Source organism: Lepisosteus oculatus, chromosome 12 (assembly GCF_040954835.1).
Source record: "Lepisosteus oculatus isolate fLepOcu1 chromosome 12, fLepOcu1.hap2, whole genome shotgun sequence".
Lineage (NCBI taxonomy): Eukaryota > Metazoa > Chordata > Actinopteri > Semionotiformes > Lepisosteidae > Lepisosteus > Lepisosteus oculatus.
Genome location: NC_090707.1, coordinates 35,141,273 through 35,162,974, shown reverse-complemented (window position 1 = coordinate 35,162,974; position 21,702 = coordinate 35,141,273). Strand labels below are relative to the sequence as shown.

The following is a 21,702-nucleotide window of genomic DNA, read 5'->3' as shown; positions in this document are numbered from 1 at the left end:
TATCAGAGGTGCTGAAAAATCCTATAGCTGGCGAATCCTGAGAAGGGGATGCTTTACCCAAACTGAAGCTGAAGTCTTGAAGGATAGTGGACTTTTAAAACTCATCAGGATGCTGAGCAATGAAGAAGAAAGGCAATCTTTTTTGGTTGATATTTAGTCCTTTAGCTGAAGAACTGTACTTTATATATGCATGCTGGAATACAGTATGTACCTTTTAATCTCTTACACATTTTTACAATATTTCAGTTAAATTGCCCAAAATGCTGGTGTTGGAATATTATTAAAGAAGAGTGACATACCTTGGTTCATATTTTGGAGGACTAAGTGATGGTAATTAGCGCACATTTAGTTAGTACACTGGGTTTCAAGACATCAGCTGTTAATGCAGTAGTATCCTTGAGGTTTCTCTCGGGCTCAGAAATGCCAGCTGCAGGTTACTGTCACCACTGGGTTTGGAGACGGGCGTTTCTCCAGCACCCGGGACCGATATCAGGCAGACGCATCACGATCGATGTGTCATCATGGCCACGCTCACACTTTGAGAGTGAGTGTGTTGAGTTCATCGAGCTTATCGACAAATGTAAGAGACTTACATCTTGTAGCAACATGGTGTTTTTGCATTGCATTTTACTAGAACTGCTCTATTTCGAAGTGTTTGCCAGAGGGAAGCTCTGGTGTTTTTAGCAGTGTAGATTAGGAACAGGTTTGGTTGGGAACAGCTCTTCAGTAGGCCAGTTTATTGCCACTCACCTTTGATTATTTTTTTAAGCTCTGTCTGGTCTCTCTTTTTCTCTGATTTATGGGCTTTCTTTTCTTAATGAGGAACACCCTGCTGTGCATGTTCACTCTGCATGCTATTGGAAAGACCTTTATTAAAAGGGTTTTTTTAGGGAGTTTTTCAGGTAAGTATGATTTTAAAAATATAACTGTATCTTGCACGTGAAGAGGTAACTCCTGCACTGTACTGTTGGTGTGGTTGCAAAAATAACTGCATGCGTGAATGTTTGCCATTCAAACAACACCTATCTCCAGGAAACAGGTGTTGACTGTTTCTCCCACCCCCATTGCAGGCAGGCTCGAAATCCTGTCTTCATCTTGAGTACAGGCTGCAGTTTTTACCCCCGTCCTATATCTTAATGCGTAGTGATCAATTTGCACGACGTTTTAAGCCCTGCAATTGCTGGAAAGGCTGATTCTTGCACCCCAGGCAGTTCTCTTCTGTTGAAAAGAAATTTGAGGCAAAGATGCCAACTTCCCTTCTATAGCTGTCTGTATAACATTTGAACTATAAGAAGACACAGACGTAGAAAACAAGATTCTGACTTAACTTTGACGTCCCACAACTTCATCTCTCTTTGCAGAATAAGAACATATTTGTCCGGAGTAGGCAAAATTTCTGAAGGTCCTACTCTGACAGAGATGATTGTGCTATTTTTGTTAAAGGAAAAAATCAGACTGGTGTCTACCCCTGCAGCTTGTACCATTAACTGAAAGCAGGGATCTGGGGGTTTCCTCAAAGCTACGGTATGTTTCCATCTACAGCAGTAAATATCGCCATCGTTTGATGAATCTGGTCGGACGTATACAGCTCCAAATCAGATAGCCTGATCACTGTAAGTCAGAGCCTTGAAATCATGTATCGCACATACACAATATAACACAAGCTGTGTTGAATGATAAATGAAAGAAATGATGCACAGACAAGTGAAAGACAGGATATAATGTGGCATATTCTAGTTTTACCTTGTTATTCAGACTTCTTCTACGCCTAATGTCAAGACCTGCAACTAGGCCCAAGGTCTTGAAGTAATCCTGAGAATATTAATAAAAATAATATTGTCCACTTCAAGAAGTCAGTATGTTTTGTAGAATATCTGCTAATGAGTCACGATTTAACACCAAATTCAAATAGTTCTTTAGAGCAATCCCCACAAGACATCTCCTAATAAGATTTGAAGAAGCAGTTAATATTTAATGCTAATGAATTAGAATAAAGTAATTCAGCTATTTTGCGGGGGCTCAGCGTCTGGAGAATCGATAATTTAGGGGTTCTATTTCCATTTAAAGGAGAAAGCATCTCTTAAGGTTGCAGTGTACAGTAGGTATTTTCCAGGGCTGAACCAACCCAGTGTAAGCCAGCAGCCCCCTGCGTAACTCATGGGGGCCAGTGGTACTGGTTGTATCTGCCAGCCGACACCTGTAGTTCACCATAATGAACGGTCACTGAGAACAGTCAGGCAGCCAGGATGGCAGATCACAGATTGTTGCTCATCCTCAAGTGGTGTTTTATTTTCAAGGACAGATACCATCATTTTTCATTTAAAGTCAGCGTTACACGTTCAGTAAGCACAAGCCATTCACAACATCACAGATGCCCCCTTACGTGTAGTGGTTATTACAAGTTGATTCCAATCATGCATAGAAGAGGTAATAGCCTTCCAGCAGCTCAGGCAATGGAGGATTAAATTAGAAACGAAGAGGGAGACCAACTAATGTTAAAAAATGGAAATAATAATGTGGGGCAGCCTCTCGAAAAATAAATGTTTTTTTTCCCCACAGTAATGTTTCTACAAATGATCCCATTTAAATACATTGCAGGTGGCCGGCCTGTACATCTTTTGCACAGCTTTGAACAATTTTTTTTTCTTCCATATACTGTACAGGCATTATCCACCTTATAAATCCTGGTCTGAATGCCCCCACAAAACACCGATTTTTGCTTTTTCCCTTAAATCACGTCAGTTTTATAAACTCTGGAAGCAAGAGTCTGTCATTACAAAATTCTTAGCCTTTTTGAGAACACTTTGGGCATCAGTCTGGTAAACAAATTGGTTAAAAATTGACCATCAAGGTTCTTAATTGGTGAAGAGTCCTCAATATACTCCTTTGAAAGCTAGTAAGTGCACAATCTGAAGCAACCAGCTCTTTTTAGATCTCTGTACAAGGCACTTTTTGAACCCCTTTATTGAAGGACAGTAAATGATTCTCAATCTAGACGTTGGCCTTCAGATGATAGACTGAATCCGAGCCTGGTTAACTGCAGCCTGTTTCCTCCTCTTGCATGCCTAAAAGGTTTCTTTTTGCACCCTCCCTTTTCTTTGTGATCTTCCCCACTTTCTCACTCCTCCACCTTCCCAGCATGCTCCTCTGCGACGGCCCAGTAAACAGGTCAGGCGCCATCTTGACTTTGCCCAGGAGGAAGTGGAAGTGGATCTGAACACTGTAAGTCTGCAGGATTGTGTGCAGTGTCTTCAGTGTCTTCTGCCTCTTTATTCACGCCTGACTCTTAACCCCCCACCCCTGCACAGAAGTAACCGTTTCTAGTTTGGGATTGCATGATTTGGTCAAGATTCTTGGTAACTCCTCTAAACCTGATTGTAACCTGGAACAACATCAAAAGAAAATATTTTGTTTCCTGTGAGAGCGTTCAAGATGTCAATCTTGTGTTCTTTTTTAGAAGTAAGCATTTTATTTTGATTAAAAGGGCATTTAAATGGTTTACTATACTTGGTAATTGGCACAATTGTTTGCATAAAGGACACACCTGGTTGATGCTTAAAAAAAAAACACAATTCCTGCCTATTGCCAGCTACGTAATAGAAACAAAAAACTAATACCCGTTTTTAAATAGACTCTTCCACACAGGATGAGAACGTAATTGTGAATAACACTTATTTGCACTTCTCTTAAAAATATCCCATAATTGATATTGTTATTAAAGGTGATAAATATAAAATGATATATAGTGGCATGTAAGATAGGTAGGGGTCTATATTTTGAACTTGCAGCTGTTGGATGAAAACATTGAGGAGAAAGAAATCTGATTTCTTTGGTACAAATTCACAAGCAAAATTAAATGCCTGGCCTCCGGTAGCTTTCCTAATAATACAAAGTCAACTGATGAGGCTTGTATGCGTGCGTAGTCGTTAAAGGTGGAGCTCATCCCCCCCACCACTAATTGGAAAAGTTTTAAATCTGCTTACAAATGTTGACAACAACCAGGAAGTGCTGTCAGGTGTGAGAAGGGCAAGCAACAGTTACGAAAGTGTAATATTAGTCTTGCTGTTGGGAGGCTCATTTTTCTAAAATGCTTTCCCAGCAGTTTTTAATACAGTGCATCAGAGCACAGTTCTCTTCTAAGGTTACTATCGGAGCAGTTGGCAGTAGCTGCATTAACAGGTGCCTTAGCAGTGATCTTTATGGTATTATGTGCCCACGGTTCGGACTCCAGGATTAGGTCAATCTGTTCATTTGATTTGAAACCATCGGGTATGAAAATCTGATGTCATGCAACTGGGAATGAACCATAGAAACTTTCAAAGAGGAATGAGAAAGACAAAATTGTGCAGAGACATTTCATTAATGTGTTACAGTATATGCTGTGGCTTGAAGAATGTCTGTCCTTCTTGTCTCTGCTGGTTTAATTCTTATAAATCACACCTCTTCATCAGATTAAAAATGATAAAATATACCTCATTTAACTAAATGTTAAGGTATATTGAGCCATTATACATCTCAGACAAAACATAAGAAGAAAGTAGTTCAAATGAGCTTCTTAGTGATGTAATGTACAGGAAAAGAGGGAATCTGACTGAGATCTTAAGGTAAGTTAATTGTTGTCTTATTAGCCATTCCAGTTGACAAAACTGTCTGTGTATTGTTTTAAGGCAAAGGAAACGAGCATAATTTTTTGCCTTTTTATCACAGTTACAATGCTAATAGATATCACTGAGTGAAGGTTAATACAGGGTTTAATAATGGATGTTCACTGGACTTTTGTCATATTTTGAAGAAATTAAACACCGATGTATAATGGTATGCACCTGGTAAGGTGTATACATCTTTGAAAGTTAGTCTGCAGCCTGTTTTTTTTGTAGTTTTCTCTGAGAAAGCGGTCATCTCAGCACCAGCTGAGGCCAGTTACTGTGGGTTTTAGGATTAGTTCTTCTGCCTAATGCTCAAGGGAGTGAGGAAAAGTACTTTCACTTTGGTGATAGTACAGTAAGTGTCAGAGCTTACCTATGTGATACTGTTATTTTTATGTTTTAGCCTCATTGGCTGTTTATCTAATGCTTATTCAGAATTAAAAACCCACATTTCCTCTATCTTTAGTAAGGGGAGGGGGGAGTGAAATCTGTTTAATATTCCCTCCAACATTCAAGTCCTTTTCAGTTTGACAGCACTGAAGGAGATCTTCTCAACAGTCGCTGTTTCAGAAAAACAATGAGCTAAGGTGATGCGTAGCTTTTCCCTCAGAGGGCTCACACTTGAATGTTGAGGCGTGCACATTTATCAGAGGAGAGAAAATCCGCAGAACGAAAAATGCAGCAAAGAGCGTTTTGATAGTAGGTAACTTGCCATTTTACCCGGTGAAGCTTTTGATTAAGCATCCTTAAAATGTGGGGAGCAGGTACGACTAACCCCTACTTTAGGGTACTAGTTCAATAAAAGTACTGGAGGAAGTCCCTGGATCAATCAGTCTCAAGCAGCTAGATAACTCAGAGGCCAGAAAGCAACCTCTTGTAACATGTCTGATGTTCTGAATTATAACACAACTCTTCTTTGATCTCTGGCACTGGTGTCTTTTGCTTGGTCATTTTACACAATTAAAGTAATCGAGCTTGTGCAGTATTAGCTAGTTTCTAAGGTGCCAGGCCTCTTTTTCTTCCGGCTCTTGAGAAGCTGCATTCCTTAACTTCCAGGGATGGTTTTAGGAAGGCCTGCATTTCCTAGCCTGGGTTTCTGTTGTTGTGTGTATGTGTATGGGGGGGGTGGGAGGGGGATAGGGGAGGGAATCACAATGTAAAGCCAGAATCATAATGGCAAGCTTTCTTTTGAAAATAACATTGTATGGGAGAAGCAGCAGTCCTGTACTCACAACTGTGCGTTTTCCATATGGACCATAGATCATAAAACTCATCTAAAAAAAAAAGTGCCACTTAAAAAAATAAATGTATTCTGTTTCTTGTTGCTTCCAAAGATTGGAGGGTTTTTGGTTTTTCACAGGGAGCTCCTCCTACAGGTGTCTGTACTGTAAGACAGTCAAGATTCAAAACGATTTATGTTTAGTGGTGCAAAGGTGGTCAGTGCGCTGTCCTAGGCATTGAACATGAAATCATTGCAACTTAAGACAAAATCTTCCCAGGTATTTTTAATGCGTGGTAACTTGTGTTTTTAAATAATGAAAATTAATGTATGTGGTGTGGCTGCCTCCGAACCCTTGTGTTCAATTCCAGAATCATTCTTCTGTCTGTGTGGCATTTGCATGTTTTTAGGGAATCCAGTATCTCCACCATCCAAAGATCTGCTGGCTAGGCTTCTCTAAATTGCCCCCTTTCTCCTTGGCTCTGGGTTGGACTGTTGTCCCATCCATGAGAGAGATCAGGCATGTGCTGTCATATGCACCTTCATGTGTCATATGTCAGGATAGACTCTTGCTTGCTCTGACCAGGATAAGCTACTAACCAAAGATGGATGCAAGTATTAAAAGGCAAATTTTTTTTGCAAAAAAAACAATGTTGGTCTTTTTGATTTCTAAATAGCACTTCAACAGTTTGCTCGTACTTAGTTTATTCTTGCATTGTACGATGCATATGCTTGTGAAAATACAATATAATTATTGTATTATTGAATAACAGACAATGGTCTTCAGTCTGAAAGGGCAAAAAATTGTTGGAGCAACTTTTTTCAGACCTGAAACAAGAGACGTTAGCTTCCTTCTGTTTTTCATCATGGAATCTGTCATCCCTGCTAACCTCCTGATCTTCTGTCTTGGGCTTAAATCATAGCGATCCCCTTTCAAACAGTTTTAAATGAATGCCTTGCAGTCAGAACATGACCTTATTTTTTCATCCAGATGGTACAGGATTGCTGCTTTGTTGGGGTTGCTTCTTTGCAAAGTGTAAATGATTGTGATCGGTACCAGAATGCTTTGGGTCTGTGCTTTCACACTTTTTTTAAAAAAAACAAATTTTAAGAATCATTGCACTAATGTCTCTTGTCTTTTATTTCCTATTTTTTCTGCACCAAGCACTCCTATCTGGACAGGGAAACCTCCCTGATTCTGAAAAACATTGCAGGAAAGCCTTCTCACTTGCTGACCAAGGTGACATCTCCCTCTTCTGCTGCATGTGATTCTGCTCTATAGGTAGTGTGCATAACCCCACCCCTTCCTCCTGTGAGCCCGCCCCTTTTTCATGGTGTCATGTTGCCAGGCTTGGAACAGTGAACGTTAGTGAGTGCTGTTTCCAAACTTTGCCTGCTACAGCAGCTGTGCACACACCTCTGTGAAGCAGTATTTTCTTAACTCAGGGCTGATGTAAACACTTTGATTTATTATTGACTCTATCTATAGGAGAATCCCATACTGGATACTTTTGGGCTGCAGTTTCTTGGTAGCAGTTAATAGATAATAGATTAGGTCCCTGTAAGGAAATTATTTGCTGGACTTTTGCATGAGTCTATGCATACGGGGATGTAGTTAAATCTCCATATGATGTTAAATGAGCCACACATCCATAGAATTAAGTCTGAATATGGCCCTGCAGTATCATCAGAATGGTATCCAAACTGATCAATCCTCATTTCTTTGTTCTTAACTTAAACACGTGCCCAAATCTGTCTTTTAAATAGCTTCAACAGGTTGCTGCAAGTGTTGAGTGAAGTAGAAATTGTGTGGCAAACGGTTATTGTCATGCAAGGTTAGTTTAATACTAAAAAAAACTTCTCTAATCCTATCCTATACATTATATGTCAGTGAAATAAAATTTGTTTTGGTACCTTAAGAAAACCAATCAAAATGGTACCATTTCCATTTCCATGTGCTTTAATATAAATGCTTTATCGCTTAATTCACAAATAAAACAAAAATAGCTTTAAATTACAGGCATCAGGAGAAAGGGGCTTGTCTCAGCTACCAGTCATCTGTTCTTTTTCTGCTTTTCACCCTCCTTCTGTCCTTACACTCTGTGCATCACTGTGCCACCCTCTCCTGCTCCTTGCATGCCTCCAGTGAGACTCCTTCTCACTCCCAGAAGACCACAAATGCACTTGTCCTGTGCATTTCAACATCCCTTCCCACCAAACTCGTGAGTGTACCTCCCGTGATCCCATGATGCTGCAGCATTTAAATTATTTGGCGTCTTCCTGAAGTGTCCTGACATGTTGCATGAGAGTGTCCAGGTGCATGCCGTTTCCCGTACTTACCATTATAAGATTTTATATGCAAAGGTTTTTGTTACTGGTGTATTCCTTTTGCCCGTTTCACTCATGGTGACTCCAAATGAAAGAGGTGCCCCCCCCCGTGTTAGATGAGAGCACTCGTGAATGGTGTTCACAGTTTGGGAGTTTCAAAGAGGTGTCTGCTTTCTCAGCAGTGTTTCTTTGTGAATTAACTGGAAAACGAAGGACTGCATCTGATGAGATCCGCTAGTCTCCAGTAGAGAACAACTTGTGAGGATGCCTTTTAGAGATGGCTGTTCGAAACTGGTTTTAGTGCCTGGCTTCCACGGACTCCTGCCAGAATACTGGAAAATGGGACTGAGAGAGTGAAACCGGCTTTGCAGTGAATGAGCGGCTCAGGCACCCATGCCAAGATTGCAGGATAGACCGCGGCACCTTCTGTCACGTGCCAATAACGGCCAAGCTAGAACACGGGAATCATAATTGTAATCGTTAGGCTCTCAAAACGGGAGCCGGTTAGAAGACTTTACCACTCAACAGCGACTCAAAGGTGGTGTCAATGTGAAGTACTTTGTCTTTGCTCTTCATTTTCTCCCATCTTTCTTTCTGCAAACTACCGCTTTGAAGTTTTGCTTCCAAAACTATATGTAGCACTTTTGTCTTGCACACTGCCTCCTTCCCTTCATACTGTGCATGCAGCAATAGTGCCAAGTTTCTTTTGATGATCAGTAGATCATAAGTGGTGTTATTCAATAATATAAATGCATAGAAAAGCAGTGCACAGGCAACTGAAATAATTACTAATACTGTGCTTTTTTTTAAAGTCTGGTGCGACATGCAGTGCTGGCACTTTCTACTACAGATTCATTTTCAGCACATATTAAGGTAAAATAATTGACAAACGTTTAAATCCAGCCTAGGTCATGATATTTTTTACCGTACTCTGCAGTGCAAGTGTTAAATGGGTTCGGCCAGCTGCAATATCGAAATGTTTTAATCTTTCTGCTTGAAATATTTGATGTGATTGGCTCGCCGAAGAGTGGCAGTGTATGCCAGCTGATTTGCTCTAATCCTCTTTGGCTCAGAGCGCTAAGCGGCATCAGGACTTTTCCTTCCTTCTCTCTCTCTCGCCTGCCCGTCCCCGTTTTGTCTCTCTCTTTCTCTGGCATGTGTGCGCCTCTTTCTACTCCTCTCACGCACCAGACGGCAACACCTGACAGCCCCCGGCACCTCCCATTATGCCTTTAGGGGGCTACACCTGCCCAGCGTGGTATTATCTAAGGCACCGCATGATGAAGGACTGGGAGCGGTTTTGTCATCAATAATTAACGGCACTGATCAAACCTGACATGATGTTGTCGTCTGTGCTAAAGGTGCTTAATTTCAGCTCTTGAGGGGGGGGTGTGTGGCTGAACAAGTGGATTAGTACTTCACACCCCAATTTCGTTTTAGACATGCGAAGTACAATTTATCTAATTTGCACTAAAATCCTATAAGCATTATCTGCTTATCTGTAAACAGTAAATAACTTGCACTCTGCTTCTTTGTTGCCAAGAAAGGCTCTTTTGCGTAGAATGTTTTTAAATTGCCTTTTTAGTGCCAAGTGTGCATTTCTCATTAGAACAGAATCTCGGGATTGTACAGCACAGTGAAAGGAAGAACTGCATTAACGAGCACAGCAGTTAGCGGAATGATTAACGCCAGATCTCTTGCGCTTTGAAGTCGAACCTGGCAGGTTTATTTTCTGTTATTTTCATGTGAAATAACTTCTCTCTCTGAAGAGGGGAGGGGAAAAAAAATCCGCAAAACGTCCAGGTTTTATAACACGTTTGATGTACATCGTCACCTCTGCCGTGTGACTTGCTTATCTAATCAAAAGCAGAAGGACATTTTCTGTTCCTTTTGTAAGGAGATTAAGCATTATGTTCACACATCTAAATGGCAATCCCAACTGAGCTCATGTAAGTCATAACATGAAATTCTGCACACAACAATAAGCAATCTGTAAGAGCTTCAAAGCTTCTATTTTCAGAGTATAGCAAAACCAGTTCATTGGCATCTTTGCCAGAAAAATAGTTACATTCAAAGCACCTTTTTAACACTTTAACACTGTTTAGATTTCAGTATTAAGGCATGGAAGAGGTTCTGTGGACTTTTTCTGATATGTTGCTAATTCTGTTTAAATCTCTGATGCTTGCTAAGGCATCAAAGCAGAAAATCAGTCCGGGAGGAGGGGTGGGTTTAGAAGCTTGGGTCTTAATACCTTAAAACCCGCCGCTGCTAAAAGCCATGAATCCGTTTCTACACAGCTGGCTGCTGAAATCGTCTGCTCTTTACCTGATTGGGTTCAGTGATAATGTGTCTGTGCCACCCCACCCCCCTTCAGCATACAAGCTGCCCGCACACTTTTGTGTAAGGGGATTAGGCGGAGTGACTCGGCACGTTCCAGGAGCTCCACAGCTGGTGCTGGGTTGCAGAGGGGGTACCTCCGCCAGCGGGCAGCCAGACAGCGCCAGCGTGGAGTCCCGTCGCGAAAGCCGTGAAAGACGCCTTCTCTGCCTACTCTTGGTTTCCTTGGGCCGAAATGTTTTCCTGAGGCACAGCTGGCACTGTTGATCTGGAGATTTGGGGGGGAAAATAAGAACACTGCTGGTAACCTCACTGACGAAAGAAAGGGAGAGCCGTGTACCTGTGTTTATTTGCTTTTTCCCTGGGAAGACAAAGGGCAATTTCAGGCTTGTTTCCATGGCATATTTATGGCTGGGTAACCTAGCTGCTTCTCAAAGCAATAAATAGGCATGAAAAAACGATCGTCTGAAACTTCAAACATCGGGATAGTACACTACAACCAATGCTGGGAGGAAGGTTGGAGTTTTTAATTGAGGACGGTTCTGGATTTTCTGGGCAGCAGTGGACCTCTTTTCTACTGGAACAGCTCTCTCGAAGGAAGAAAACTGGTTTGCGCTTGCTTCACGAAATCCCTGGGAGGGGAGAATGTCTAACAGCCATCTCTAAAAGGTTAAGAACATGAGGGTGTTCTATAGACCCCCCGCGTATATTGGTCAGTGCCACAAGCTTCGCCTTCTGCACTCGGAGTGACTGTCAGCAGCTTTAAAAAAAAAAAGTCCAGAGAAACACTGCTTGGTAAAAGAGGGTTTACTATGGCGGCGTGCTGGAAACGTCAGGTAAGTGTCATGCTGTGTGCTCTGTGAATGCCGAAGGCACATCGTCACTTTTATGGGGACACACTATTGGACACTGTGTCCCAGTGGCACATTGTAAGGAATCACTTCTGGCTGTGGTGTGTGTGTGTGGTAGCTAATGAGAAAACAAACCATACTCAGGGGAAAAAAGCCATTCCCTCTTTGAATTCTTTCAGCCATGTCTGTGCCAGGAAATCTCAGGCGCTGGTGGCTGTGGCACTCCGCTTAAATCTTGTGTGTTGTACGTCCGTAGGAGGAGCAGGCTGCCAAACTGAAGGCAGAGAAGATCCGTGTGGCTTTGGAGAAGATCAAAGAAGCGCAAGTCAAGAAGGTGAGGGGCCTACAAAAAGTTCATGCTGGTGTTTGCACAGATTATTGTGGTTGAAAATGTATAGTAGAGTGAATACAAACCCACATATAACTACTGCAATTAAGCTTAATATGGGGAGTTACAAAGTAAAACCCACATACACTGCAAGTGAAAGCAGTTCTATAAATACGGAAACATCACAGGTTTGTTCTCCCTTGAAGAAGGCTATTAGTATACTGTATGTGCTTTTAAAGACGTGCATAGTGTAGGAACTGATCGGGTATTTCTGCTCTAATCGCAAACAAAAACAAAAAAAAGGAACCCTGAGCCCAGGCTCTCATTCTGTAGTTTTGGCAATCGTGATGGTTGGGCATGTTTTTCAGTCTGTCTGAATGACTGGATAATTGCAAGTCCTGTATTTCCAACAATGATGAGAATAACACAGAAACTGTTCTGCTAAAAAAAAGTCTTTGTGATCAAGATTTTTTCAAATTGTTGAAAACTGTCAAAAATACCTTATTGTTTCATCAAACAGAATCATACCTCACGACGTGTGGTGTCACAGATACGAGTGCAGGATGATTACATTGCTGTATGTTTATATCTTATAGTCTTATACAATGTCTGCAGTGTATTGTACTTGAATAAATTAACTCACCTTCTTTCTTCAACACTCAGCTATAACCAAGTCAAAATTGCAGATCGGCTCCAGTGCTTCCATGCTCTAGAAGGGAGTTCTTTCCCTGTGCTGCAGCAGGACAGTGACAACGGCCACAGCCTTTCAGGACTATAGACTTACTGTAATACAAGCAAAATCCAAATACAGTAAATAGGTCAACACAACGAAAGAGCGGCTGTTATTGTGGACAAATTATACAAGGTGGACACAGTTAATAGTGCCTTAGTTCTCTGCTCTTGAGCTTTAAAACACAAAGGCAGAAGACCGCAAGGGGATTTCCACATTAATCATCGCACTCAGAAATATAGCTCTCTATTTGTACAGAGAGAATTAAACTGGAAGGACATGGTAAGCCTCAGTTTACACTAGGTGGACATTGCAGTTAGCTACATGCTGACTCGGCAGTAATAATTCTGCATCAAGTATTGAAAAATGAAAGTTAATACTTTTTGCCCTCCTACATTGCGGACGACAGCTATGAGTGTAACACGGCTTTTCTAATCTTCACATGGTTTCTTGGCTCCACTCTGTATCTTGAAAGGACAACCTTTTCCACTCTTTTCTAGTGCTGATCGGTTATATATACAGGCTTATAATATATTATAGCAGTGACATACTGTATACAGTTGCATATACAGTATATATATATACGTAGCAGTGGCAACCCGTTCAGAAACCCAACTATCTGAAAATCGCGTCGTTAATTGCACTTTTCCTGAGGAAGTCTGCATCTGGAGATTAAACTCTGTCATCTGGGCTTTAAACTTTTCATCCCCGCCCTCCATTCCTGATGACGGTACATGGCCTGAGCCAGCCGACCTCTAAATTGATGAAATGACCCCTGGAAGCATGTCCAGTCATCTGTTCCATGGAGATTTTGAGTACCGTGGAACGACTATATTAGAGGGGAGAAATGATCTTTCCGATTATCTCTGTAATCCCTTGTTCAGGAATTCAGTTTAGGAGGACTCCCGGAAGATCTCAATTCATTTTTAATTCCTTAACGATTAGATAACATAATCTGAATTTATTATAATATTTTGGGCTCTGGGCTTCGAACAAGAAACGTACAAGAATGCATGCTTTGTTTTTCTGTCAGAAGCGAGGCTGCTTAGAGAGCTATTGGAAGAGGCCTGCATGCCTAGATTAAAGATTTACCAAGTAAAGGCTTCTGCTTTTTAATCAGGTTGACACTGATCACTTTCCTCAAGATTAAGCCGTCTTTAAAAATCCATCAACAGACATTTAACAGCCTTGGCCTCATTAAGAAAGCACAAATATGCAAGTCAGCCCTGTCCTGGTGTGCTTTTCTGATCCTTTTTTTTAAAAAGTGTTATCTTCTATTCTGGCCTGAATGCTATAGTGAAGATTTTAATCTTTTACCAGGGAAGCATGGCATCAACATAGTGCTGAGCAGTACAGAATCATCTGTGTTGCCTGAAATATTTTACTGCATTATAATGTGTTGTAATCTGTCATCTGCTAAAATGTATTTTAAAAAGTGTCTTTTTACAGCTCCACACCATTTAAGCATGTAAAGAGGAGAATGTGTAGTGCTTAGGTGCATGCTCACGGTGTGAACATATATTTCCCATATACTGTACCTGTTCTTACGTTTTTACCAACTGCTGAGGTTTTCAGGAACATACTGTAACACATCTGGTTGCCAAGGAAAACCTATACTGCTTTTCCAAAATGCCCCAGTTCCTACTTCACATGCAACTCCTTCATTTTTGGGGGGCATTTTGGTTTTTGATATTCCTTTTAATTAAGCTGTGCACCTTTAAAGCAAAGATGAAGTTAATTAACAAAAAAAACTGCTTTACTTGATGAGTGTTCTGTATATCATTCAGATGAGTAAAGTACGCTTCCAATGCAAAAAAAGACTTTCTTGTTTCATGGTTATGCTATAATGTTTTTCAATTAATGAATGAAGATATCATTAGTCCTGATTCAAGTGTGACTTTAAATCTGACTTTAGATGTTCCATACAGGAGCTAACTAACTTAATCCCTGTGGCAATCGTAAATGATATCCTTTTAACAAAACTAATCTGACAGTACTGTATGTTCATTTGTATTGCATAGATTTTATTTAGAATTTTAAAGTTTAGGAAAATAACTAAAGTATTCCGTTTACATAAGATGCACCCATGTTTCAGATTAAAATAATTTTAGCTTAAAATGATGTAGGTGTCGAGCCTCTAAAGGCCTTTCTAAACCAGAAAATCGCAGTTTTGTACTCTGTTGTTCTCTCTACAATTGCTAGCCTTTACTTGCTTTAAGATCTAGGGTCATAACTTAAGCCTCGGAAAGTCTGTTTCCATTGACAAGTATTTAGATTGATAAATATTAGTAGATTTACTGTACTTGCAAAATTGTCATGTCTTTTCTGTAGGATCAAAATACTTTTCAACAGTTTGATTTACAGTACATAAAGGAATTCACGAAGACCCTGCAGAATCCCTGTGGCAATATACCGCAACCTGGACTGTTAGCGATTGTATTGGTTTGTTTTTTTTTTATCCTCACTAATCTGTTGTGACTCCGGACTTCTCTTCCCACCTCAGCTGGTGATCAGGGTGCACATGTCAGACGAGAGCTCGAAAACCATGATGGTGGATGAAAGGCAGACAGTCCGACAGGTTCTGGACAGCCTGCTGGACAAGTCCCACTGTGGATATAGCCCTGACTGGGCCATAGTCGAAACCATCCCAGAGCTACAGATGGGTAAGTGAAGCGCACTCTGCTCCTTTCCAGCATTTGAGTGTATATTTAGAACTTCTCAGTGGTGACACTGGAGAATGTTCACTCCTCATCTTTTTGAGAGTGTACACTACTCTCGTATTCATCCCACTCTTCCTCCGAGCCATAATTGAAGGAGACAAACAAAAATTATGACTGCACCAGTCTCCACCCTTATACAAGTGGGTTCCTGGCGTCTGTGCGTCTAAAAACTGTTCAAGCAGATAGTTGCAGAGTCTTCAATACATTTCAAACAAGAAAAGTTCTAAAACGGCTTCCTTAAAGTGCTACCAAAAACCCAGTTACCAGCTGATTAGCCCCATGCGAGAGAGTGTAACTTCGAGTTTGTAACTAACACTAGAGATGCCCCATATCTGTCAGGAGTATTCCTCACGCGAACTCGGAAGGTCACGATGAGTACAGTGTGAAGACCATCTGCTACATCATTTCTAAAGCAGGACACCAAGGAAAGGGTACACCATAACTGGGGGGGGGTTTAATCTTTTCCTGTAGATGTTTTTGCTATCCAGCACCAATAATTGAATCGACCGATTACCACTTATTATGTCTATTTAGAAATGATAGAAGTCACGATGGTGTATCTAGAGGTAGGTTATGCAGGCAGGCAGCCACTTCAGGGCTATTTTCAAGATAGGTCACAGTGGTTGTCATAACCAAAAACGTAGTCTTCAGAATTAACCTTGCAAACTTTCAGAGGTAAAAAGTTTAGGAGATCATATCTCCGTGCATATCTGGAACAATGTGTAGGTCAATGAGACCTAACTGGCAAGTTCCAGAGATCTCAGTGGATCACTCAGCCGTCTTCTTACATTAAAATGACTGTTTCGAATGTTATTAAGTTGCCATTTCAGAGCTTTTGCCGTTTGTCAGCGCACGTTCAACAACTCATAGTTCTGCTGACATGGTTTGATTTGATGTTACTGATACCTTATCAGAGATAAGAGATTAATTGAGATGATCTTTCACTTTTTGTACTTGTTTGTTTTGTCTTTTATGGTGGCTTTCTTTACGAAAAAAGTTCAAGTGCTCAGCTTTGAAAACACTAGAGATGCCCCATATCTGTCAGGAGTCTTCCTCACTCCAGCTCCCAAGGTTACATGAATACAGTGTGTAGACCATCTGCTTCATCAATTCTAAACCCAGACACAAGGAAAGAGTACACCATATCTGAGGGATTTATTCCTTTTTTTGTAGATGTTTTTGCTTCCATTCCAGTCTGGAAAGGAGCAAAGATCTCATAGATCTCCAGCTATAGATCTGATGGGTTGTAAGGTTTGCTGTTCGGTGTTCTGCCAGGTGTGTTCCGTTGTTGTAAAATAACTAACTGTTTTGCTAAAATTGCTTTATGATTGAGTCATCTGTTTTATTATGCACTTTTATACAAATCCGGGGCTTTGGTCTTGGAACATACCTCATGAAATTAATGATAGTTGCTTATGATTTTCCACAATGCAGTACGTTTACAAATGAAATAAAAGCGCATACCTCCTGGAAAGGGTTAAAAGAAAATCACGCATCGCACAGCACGGCCTTTCTAAAACCACTTCTCTCAAAATTACATTTGCTCTGTTTTATCCCCATGATTAAAACAGAAATTTGCAAAAGCCTCCCGAAGCATTTCAATACAGTACATGCTTCATACAGTTCATACAGTACATGCTCTTAGTTGAAACATGTATCCTGAAACAGCCAGTTTGCAGGATTTACCAGGATATAATCACCATTCCTTGTCAGTGGGGTAGGATATGATTCTGAGCCCTTGTGCTGGCGTGAGCAAGTCTCCAATGTAGGCCTGATGCAGTCACGCATGAGAGTTAACCTACATTTCCATGGTTCACAGAGTGAAGGTTCCATCAGGTCCTAGTAATTCAGAACCTCTCCAGAGACTGAAAACTGTCCACATGTACGGAACTAATTTAGCCAAGGGGTAGACCAGCCGAAAGCTTCCTATTCAAAGAAAACTGACCTTTTAAATTAAACCAACACCTCAGTGGTGGTATTTGAAATGGCCACTTGTGAACGTTTGTAAAAGCCGGCAGATTCAGTTCAGCATTGTGTATTTATCAAAGAATTCTCTTTTTGCAAAACTGTTTTCGTTCAGGTCTCTTCAATAGTGTCACTATGAGGAACTCCTACTGTAACTCCTAATTACCTTAAACCTTTTCACGACTGCATGTTTGCTAAAATGTAGCACATAAATATTGCCCTGTACTACTGCAAACATAATTTGCAACTCATCTGAATTTGACCAGTAGGGTTCCTTGTATATCCTCAGCAGTAGCTGCTGGAGTGTTTTCGAATAATGAAGTATTATGTGCTGCAGTTTTTCTCAATTTCTTTTCATGTGTGATATTTGACAACTCAAGGGGGCAGATTAGGTCACACTGACAGTGAGAAGCATCCTGGTGGATCAGTCAACTGTGGAATGTTTGAATAGTGTTTTATTAATACAAAAAACTGCTTGGTGTCTTGGTTAAGGTACAGTACATTACGGCACACAATCGAATTTGGCTTCATAAAAAAGGGAAGAACAAGAAAGCACATGCAGACTTTAAAAAAGTTCCCATTCTGTGTCATTTCTAAAAAAACGCAGCAAGTAATCTGGAGCCATAATTATTGGGGCTGGTATCAGGAGAGCCACCTGTCCCTGCATATGTTGTATTATATTTTAATATACTAGTGAATTTTAAATGGGAGTTAGGTTTTGCAGCACTTCATTTTGCAGATAAAAACAAGACCAAATCAAACTTTACATTAATTGTTTTAATCAGCAGATTAAGGAAAGATAAACACAAGACATAATGCCTTGATTGTGCCCAGCTACTGTATTTTCATCGCAATGGGCTGTATTAATAATAAGTCAAGCTCTAACAGTGACTAAACCAAGCCGTAAAAAAATATTTTTCAAAGCACAAGCTTTCTCTTCTCCAAATGGATATTACTCATCAGTCTACTTAAAATCTTTCTGGAAAGGATATTGGTAACTCTCTAACCACATAAAATGACATTAACAACTTTCCCTGTGTGTATTTTGGTAAGAGTGAGTATTGTGACTGCTGTTTTTCCTAGTGATTTTATTTCTGAACTATGCCTCTGGTTTTGTACTGTTAGTATAGGATTGACGGGGGCATTCAAAATAAAATCTCAGAATTTCCCAATTTGAAGAGAAAGAGCACCACAGTTTCCTTCTAAAGCAGACCTTCCTGCTGGCCAGTACAAACATGTGCCTGAATCCTGCAGTGGAAACAAATAGTAATTGTTAAGCTTCCTTCCCTGAATGACATCACTTGCTTCTTAAGGCTACAATTTCAGAGTCTGCCCTTGGGTTTCAATAAAGGTTTTTGCTTTCTCAAATCTTCACTCCTTTATAAGTAGCCGTGCAATAAAACCAACAACTCGCAGTGCAACTTGCACTTTGCGGACCTTGAAATCAGTGGCTACCCAGATCCAAGTAAATCTAATGAGATCCAAAAGATCCCAGAGCACTTCACTCTAGAAACTACTACATCCAACACACTGTAGCTTCGAACTTAAGCAAGGAAATCAATTCCCTCCTTCTTGGGAACATACTGTATGCCAAAAGTTTTTTTCATTCAAACTCACACAGTATACATACTGTATTAAAAGTTCTGTTATTAAAATACAAAATTCAAATGCTAAAAAAAACATGGAGAGAGAAAGTTTCAGACCTCAGACTCAGTTCCAGTAGAAGCCAAAATAAAGTAATCTTTCTGTGCCTTCCTTCCAGATTGCTCCCTTGCTACTGTGGCGATCTGTGGTGATCAAAGAGTAAGAGTACGTTTGGAGAGATCAGTTAGCCGAGAGAACTGCACCAGCTAGATTCAAACGATTGGCTTTAAATACAATCAATCTTCCTTCAGTGTTGATGCTGACCAGTCCAAGCTGTTTTCGTCAACCTGTCCCAGTTTCATTTCTTTAAAGTTTGAAATAGAATTGAGAGCTATATCATCTTAATTTACGAGCAGTGGAAATAGGAAAGACGTAATCCTGCACAGGGTTTTAGAAGGTATGAAATGCATTCAATAAATTGCTAGGCTGTAATCCTTGAAATGTGGACTGCAGTTAAACAATGCAGATGAATTCTTTCATTGTGTTAATGTTAGTTGGCCAGTATTGTGTTTTATCATAACCACACAGGTAGTTTGATAGAGGTAGGTTTATAGATGCTATAAAAGAGGAAGATTGCTGTGGTTAGAAATGGGTGCAACAAATTGCTTCCTTTTTCAAAAGCTTCTGCTTTTGATGAAAATTTCAGGACAAATCCCTTAATCCAACTGAAGTTGGCATTTAAGCTTCCTTCAAATTCTACATGCGCACACAAGAAAACCATGTTGCATACACTTTCTGTATATACTGTCCAAAACAGTAAGTGGTTAAAAAAAAGGAAAAGGGAGGTGAGGGGGGCATTTGGAAAACTATTTTATTCAAATCCAGATTTGGTTCTGAAAAGATTGAATAAAACTATTCGTGCAATCAATCAAAAAAACATGGCTTTGACAAGTAACTGAGTTTGGGCTTTTACTTGTTTGATTATTCACAGTAATGTGCAATTCAGCTATCTTTTGGACAACAGTTGCAGATTGCTATCATTATCATATAGATCTTTCTTTCATTTTCTTATTAGCCTTTGGAGGCTGCATGGCCCATTATAAGAGCAAAGTATTGTATTTGTCATAATCGTCTCAAAGCAGCACTGGATCTGCTTTGCCTTGTTATAACTAGATGATAGGGGTGCATGTACAGAAGGTAATGGTGAAAGGAAAAGAGGAATTGTGATTCCCAGTGAATCTGGGAATAGCTTGATAGCTGTCAGTGTTACTCATTCTTTCCTGGATTCTGGATGATCAGTAATGCTCTTATGATTGTTCAGGAAAAGCAAGCCCAGTGACATTTTTATGTGGGATGGCTTACGTGTCTGTGATCTTTTTTATTTATGAGACCAAGCATACTGTCTCAGAGGTTTATGGAACGAGGTATAAGGGGTATCTTAAAAGATGGAGGGAGGGGGAAGAGAATGTGAGCTTTTCACCTGCACGGCTCCTTGTTCCCAACGTCATCGCCAACCAGCCTCAAGTCTTTAGAAACTCCAGTACCTTACTTCTTCAAACACTCTTTTAGATTAAAGACGGAAAACAAGACGCGTATAATAATTTTCAGAATTTAACACGGATCCATAGTTAAGTGATTTAATTTGTCTTTTGTAAAGCACAAGTTCTTTGAAACCTGAAACAATTTAAAAACATGACCAGAAATTCAGACTGCAACTAATTTCTTGTTCCCCTTCAATTACCTCAGAGAGAATTTTTGAAGATCATGAGAATCTGGTGGAGAATCTGCAGAACTGGACGAGAGACAGCCAGAACAAGCTCATGTTCATCGAGAGGATCGAAAAATACGCCTTGTTTAAGAACCCACAGGTGAGGTGGCAGGTGTGAAGGCCTAATGGATGATCTCACCAGCTGAGCTACTCAAAGAATGAAATTGGCGTAAAGGAATAGCTTGTAGAGTTTGAACCAATTAGAAAGATGGAAATGGATTCATCCTAGCAAGGTGTCACATTATTCACATATATCTGTCTCTGTAGCCTTTCTTTGATCTTTTTCTGATTTTTATACTTTATTAAATGTGAAAATGTACTGAATTCAAGCAGTCATTTTACTATGATATCAAATTGTATTTTTTATTTTTATTATATAAGTGGGGTAACTTTAATGTACAGGAAAACCACTTTCATAATTCCTCCTCAGTTCTCTCTTTTGAATTCCTCCAAGTTAGCCCAGTCTGTATAATGATTGGAAAATGCAGATCTGGAGCTGCAGAGAACTAATTCTTCTGCATGTTTTACCAGTCTTTATAAAACTAGGTCATCATATTATGCACAAAAAATAAGTAAATAATTGAGTATTAGCCTTCAAGAAAACCTGTAGCATTTCTGTTGAGCGGTCCTTTTGGGATCCAGAGAACTGCTCTTTTTTCTGTTTTTTTTGTGTTTAACTGTGTCTGTTTTTCCTGTTTGTATTGTTCCTTTTAAAGTTGTAGGTTTTCAGCTGTTGAGTAGAATCATATCATGCTGTGTAATACTTTGGTTTGCTACATTTCCAAAATGTTGAATTCACATATTTGTTCACTGTAGATACACCATGAGACATTTATGCTGTCCTAAACCAAGTTACCCAGGGAGTGGTTTATAGGGATTCTAAACATTCTGAAGCTGACAGATTTATTAATGTTATGCCTCATATTTTTATGAAACAAAAGCATCTGAAATTAATTTCAGGAGGAATATTATGTTTTAACAAAGTTGTATCAAATTGTATCTTTCAAAGAACAGTATAATTAATCTGTGTTATATGCAAGCCGCATAAAATCCAAAAGTGATCTGTATGGCCTTTCACTACAGATGGAGTAATACTTTCTTGGATTAAGCGAGAGGAGTTAATCTCTTGGTAGTAGTCTCGCAGCACCTAACCATATGAGTTTTAAAATCCTTAAATTTGCCACCCTAGGATAAAAGGAAATAATAATAGAGTTTAACAATTCCAG

General features: G+C 40.0%; 1 protein-coding gene across 5 annotated transcripts in view; it reads left to right on the top strand.

Annotated features, from left to right (window-relative positions):
• raph1a (Ras association (RalGDS/AF-6) and pleckstrin homology domains 1a) overlaps window positions 1–21,702 on the top strand; it is a 136,498-nt gene that overhangs the window by 90,486 nt on the left and 24,310 nt on the right. For 2 of the 5 annotated variants that reach the window (XM_069196334.1, XM_069196333.1), the window contains 5 exons: window positions 3,139–3,222; window positions 7,031–7,105; window positions 11,638–11,715; window positions 14,943–15,102; window positions 20,455–20,576. In XM_069196334.1, coding sequence (XP_069052435.1) covers window positions 3,139–3,222; window positions 7,031–7,105; window positions 11,638–11,715; window positions 14,943–15,102; window positions 20,455–20,576 — 519 coding nt within the window. The remainder of the gene's footprint in view (window positions 1–3,138; window positions 3,223–7,030; window positions 7,106–11,637; window positions 11,716–14,942; window positions 15,103–20,454; window positions 20,577–21,702) is intronic. The other 3 variants (XM_069196336.1, XM_069196335.1, XM_069196337.1) reach the window with 3 other exon arrangements.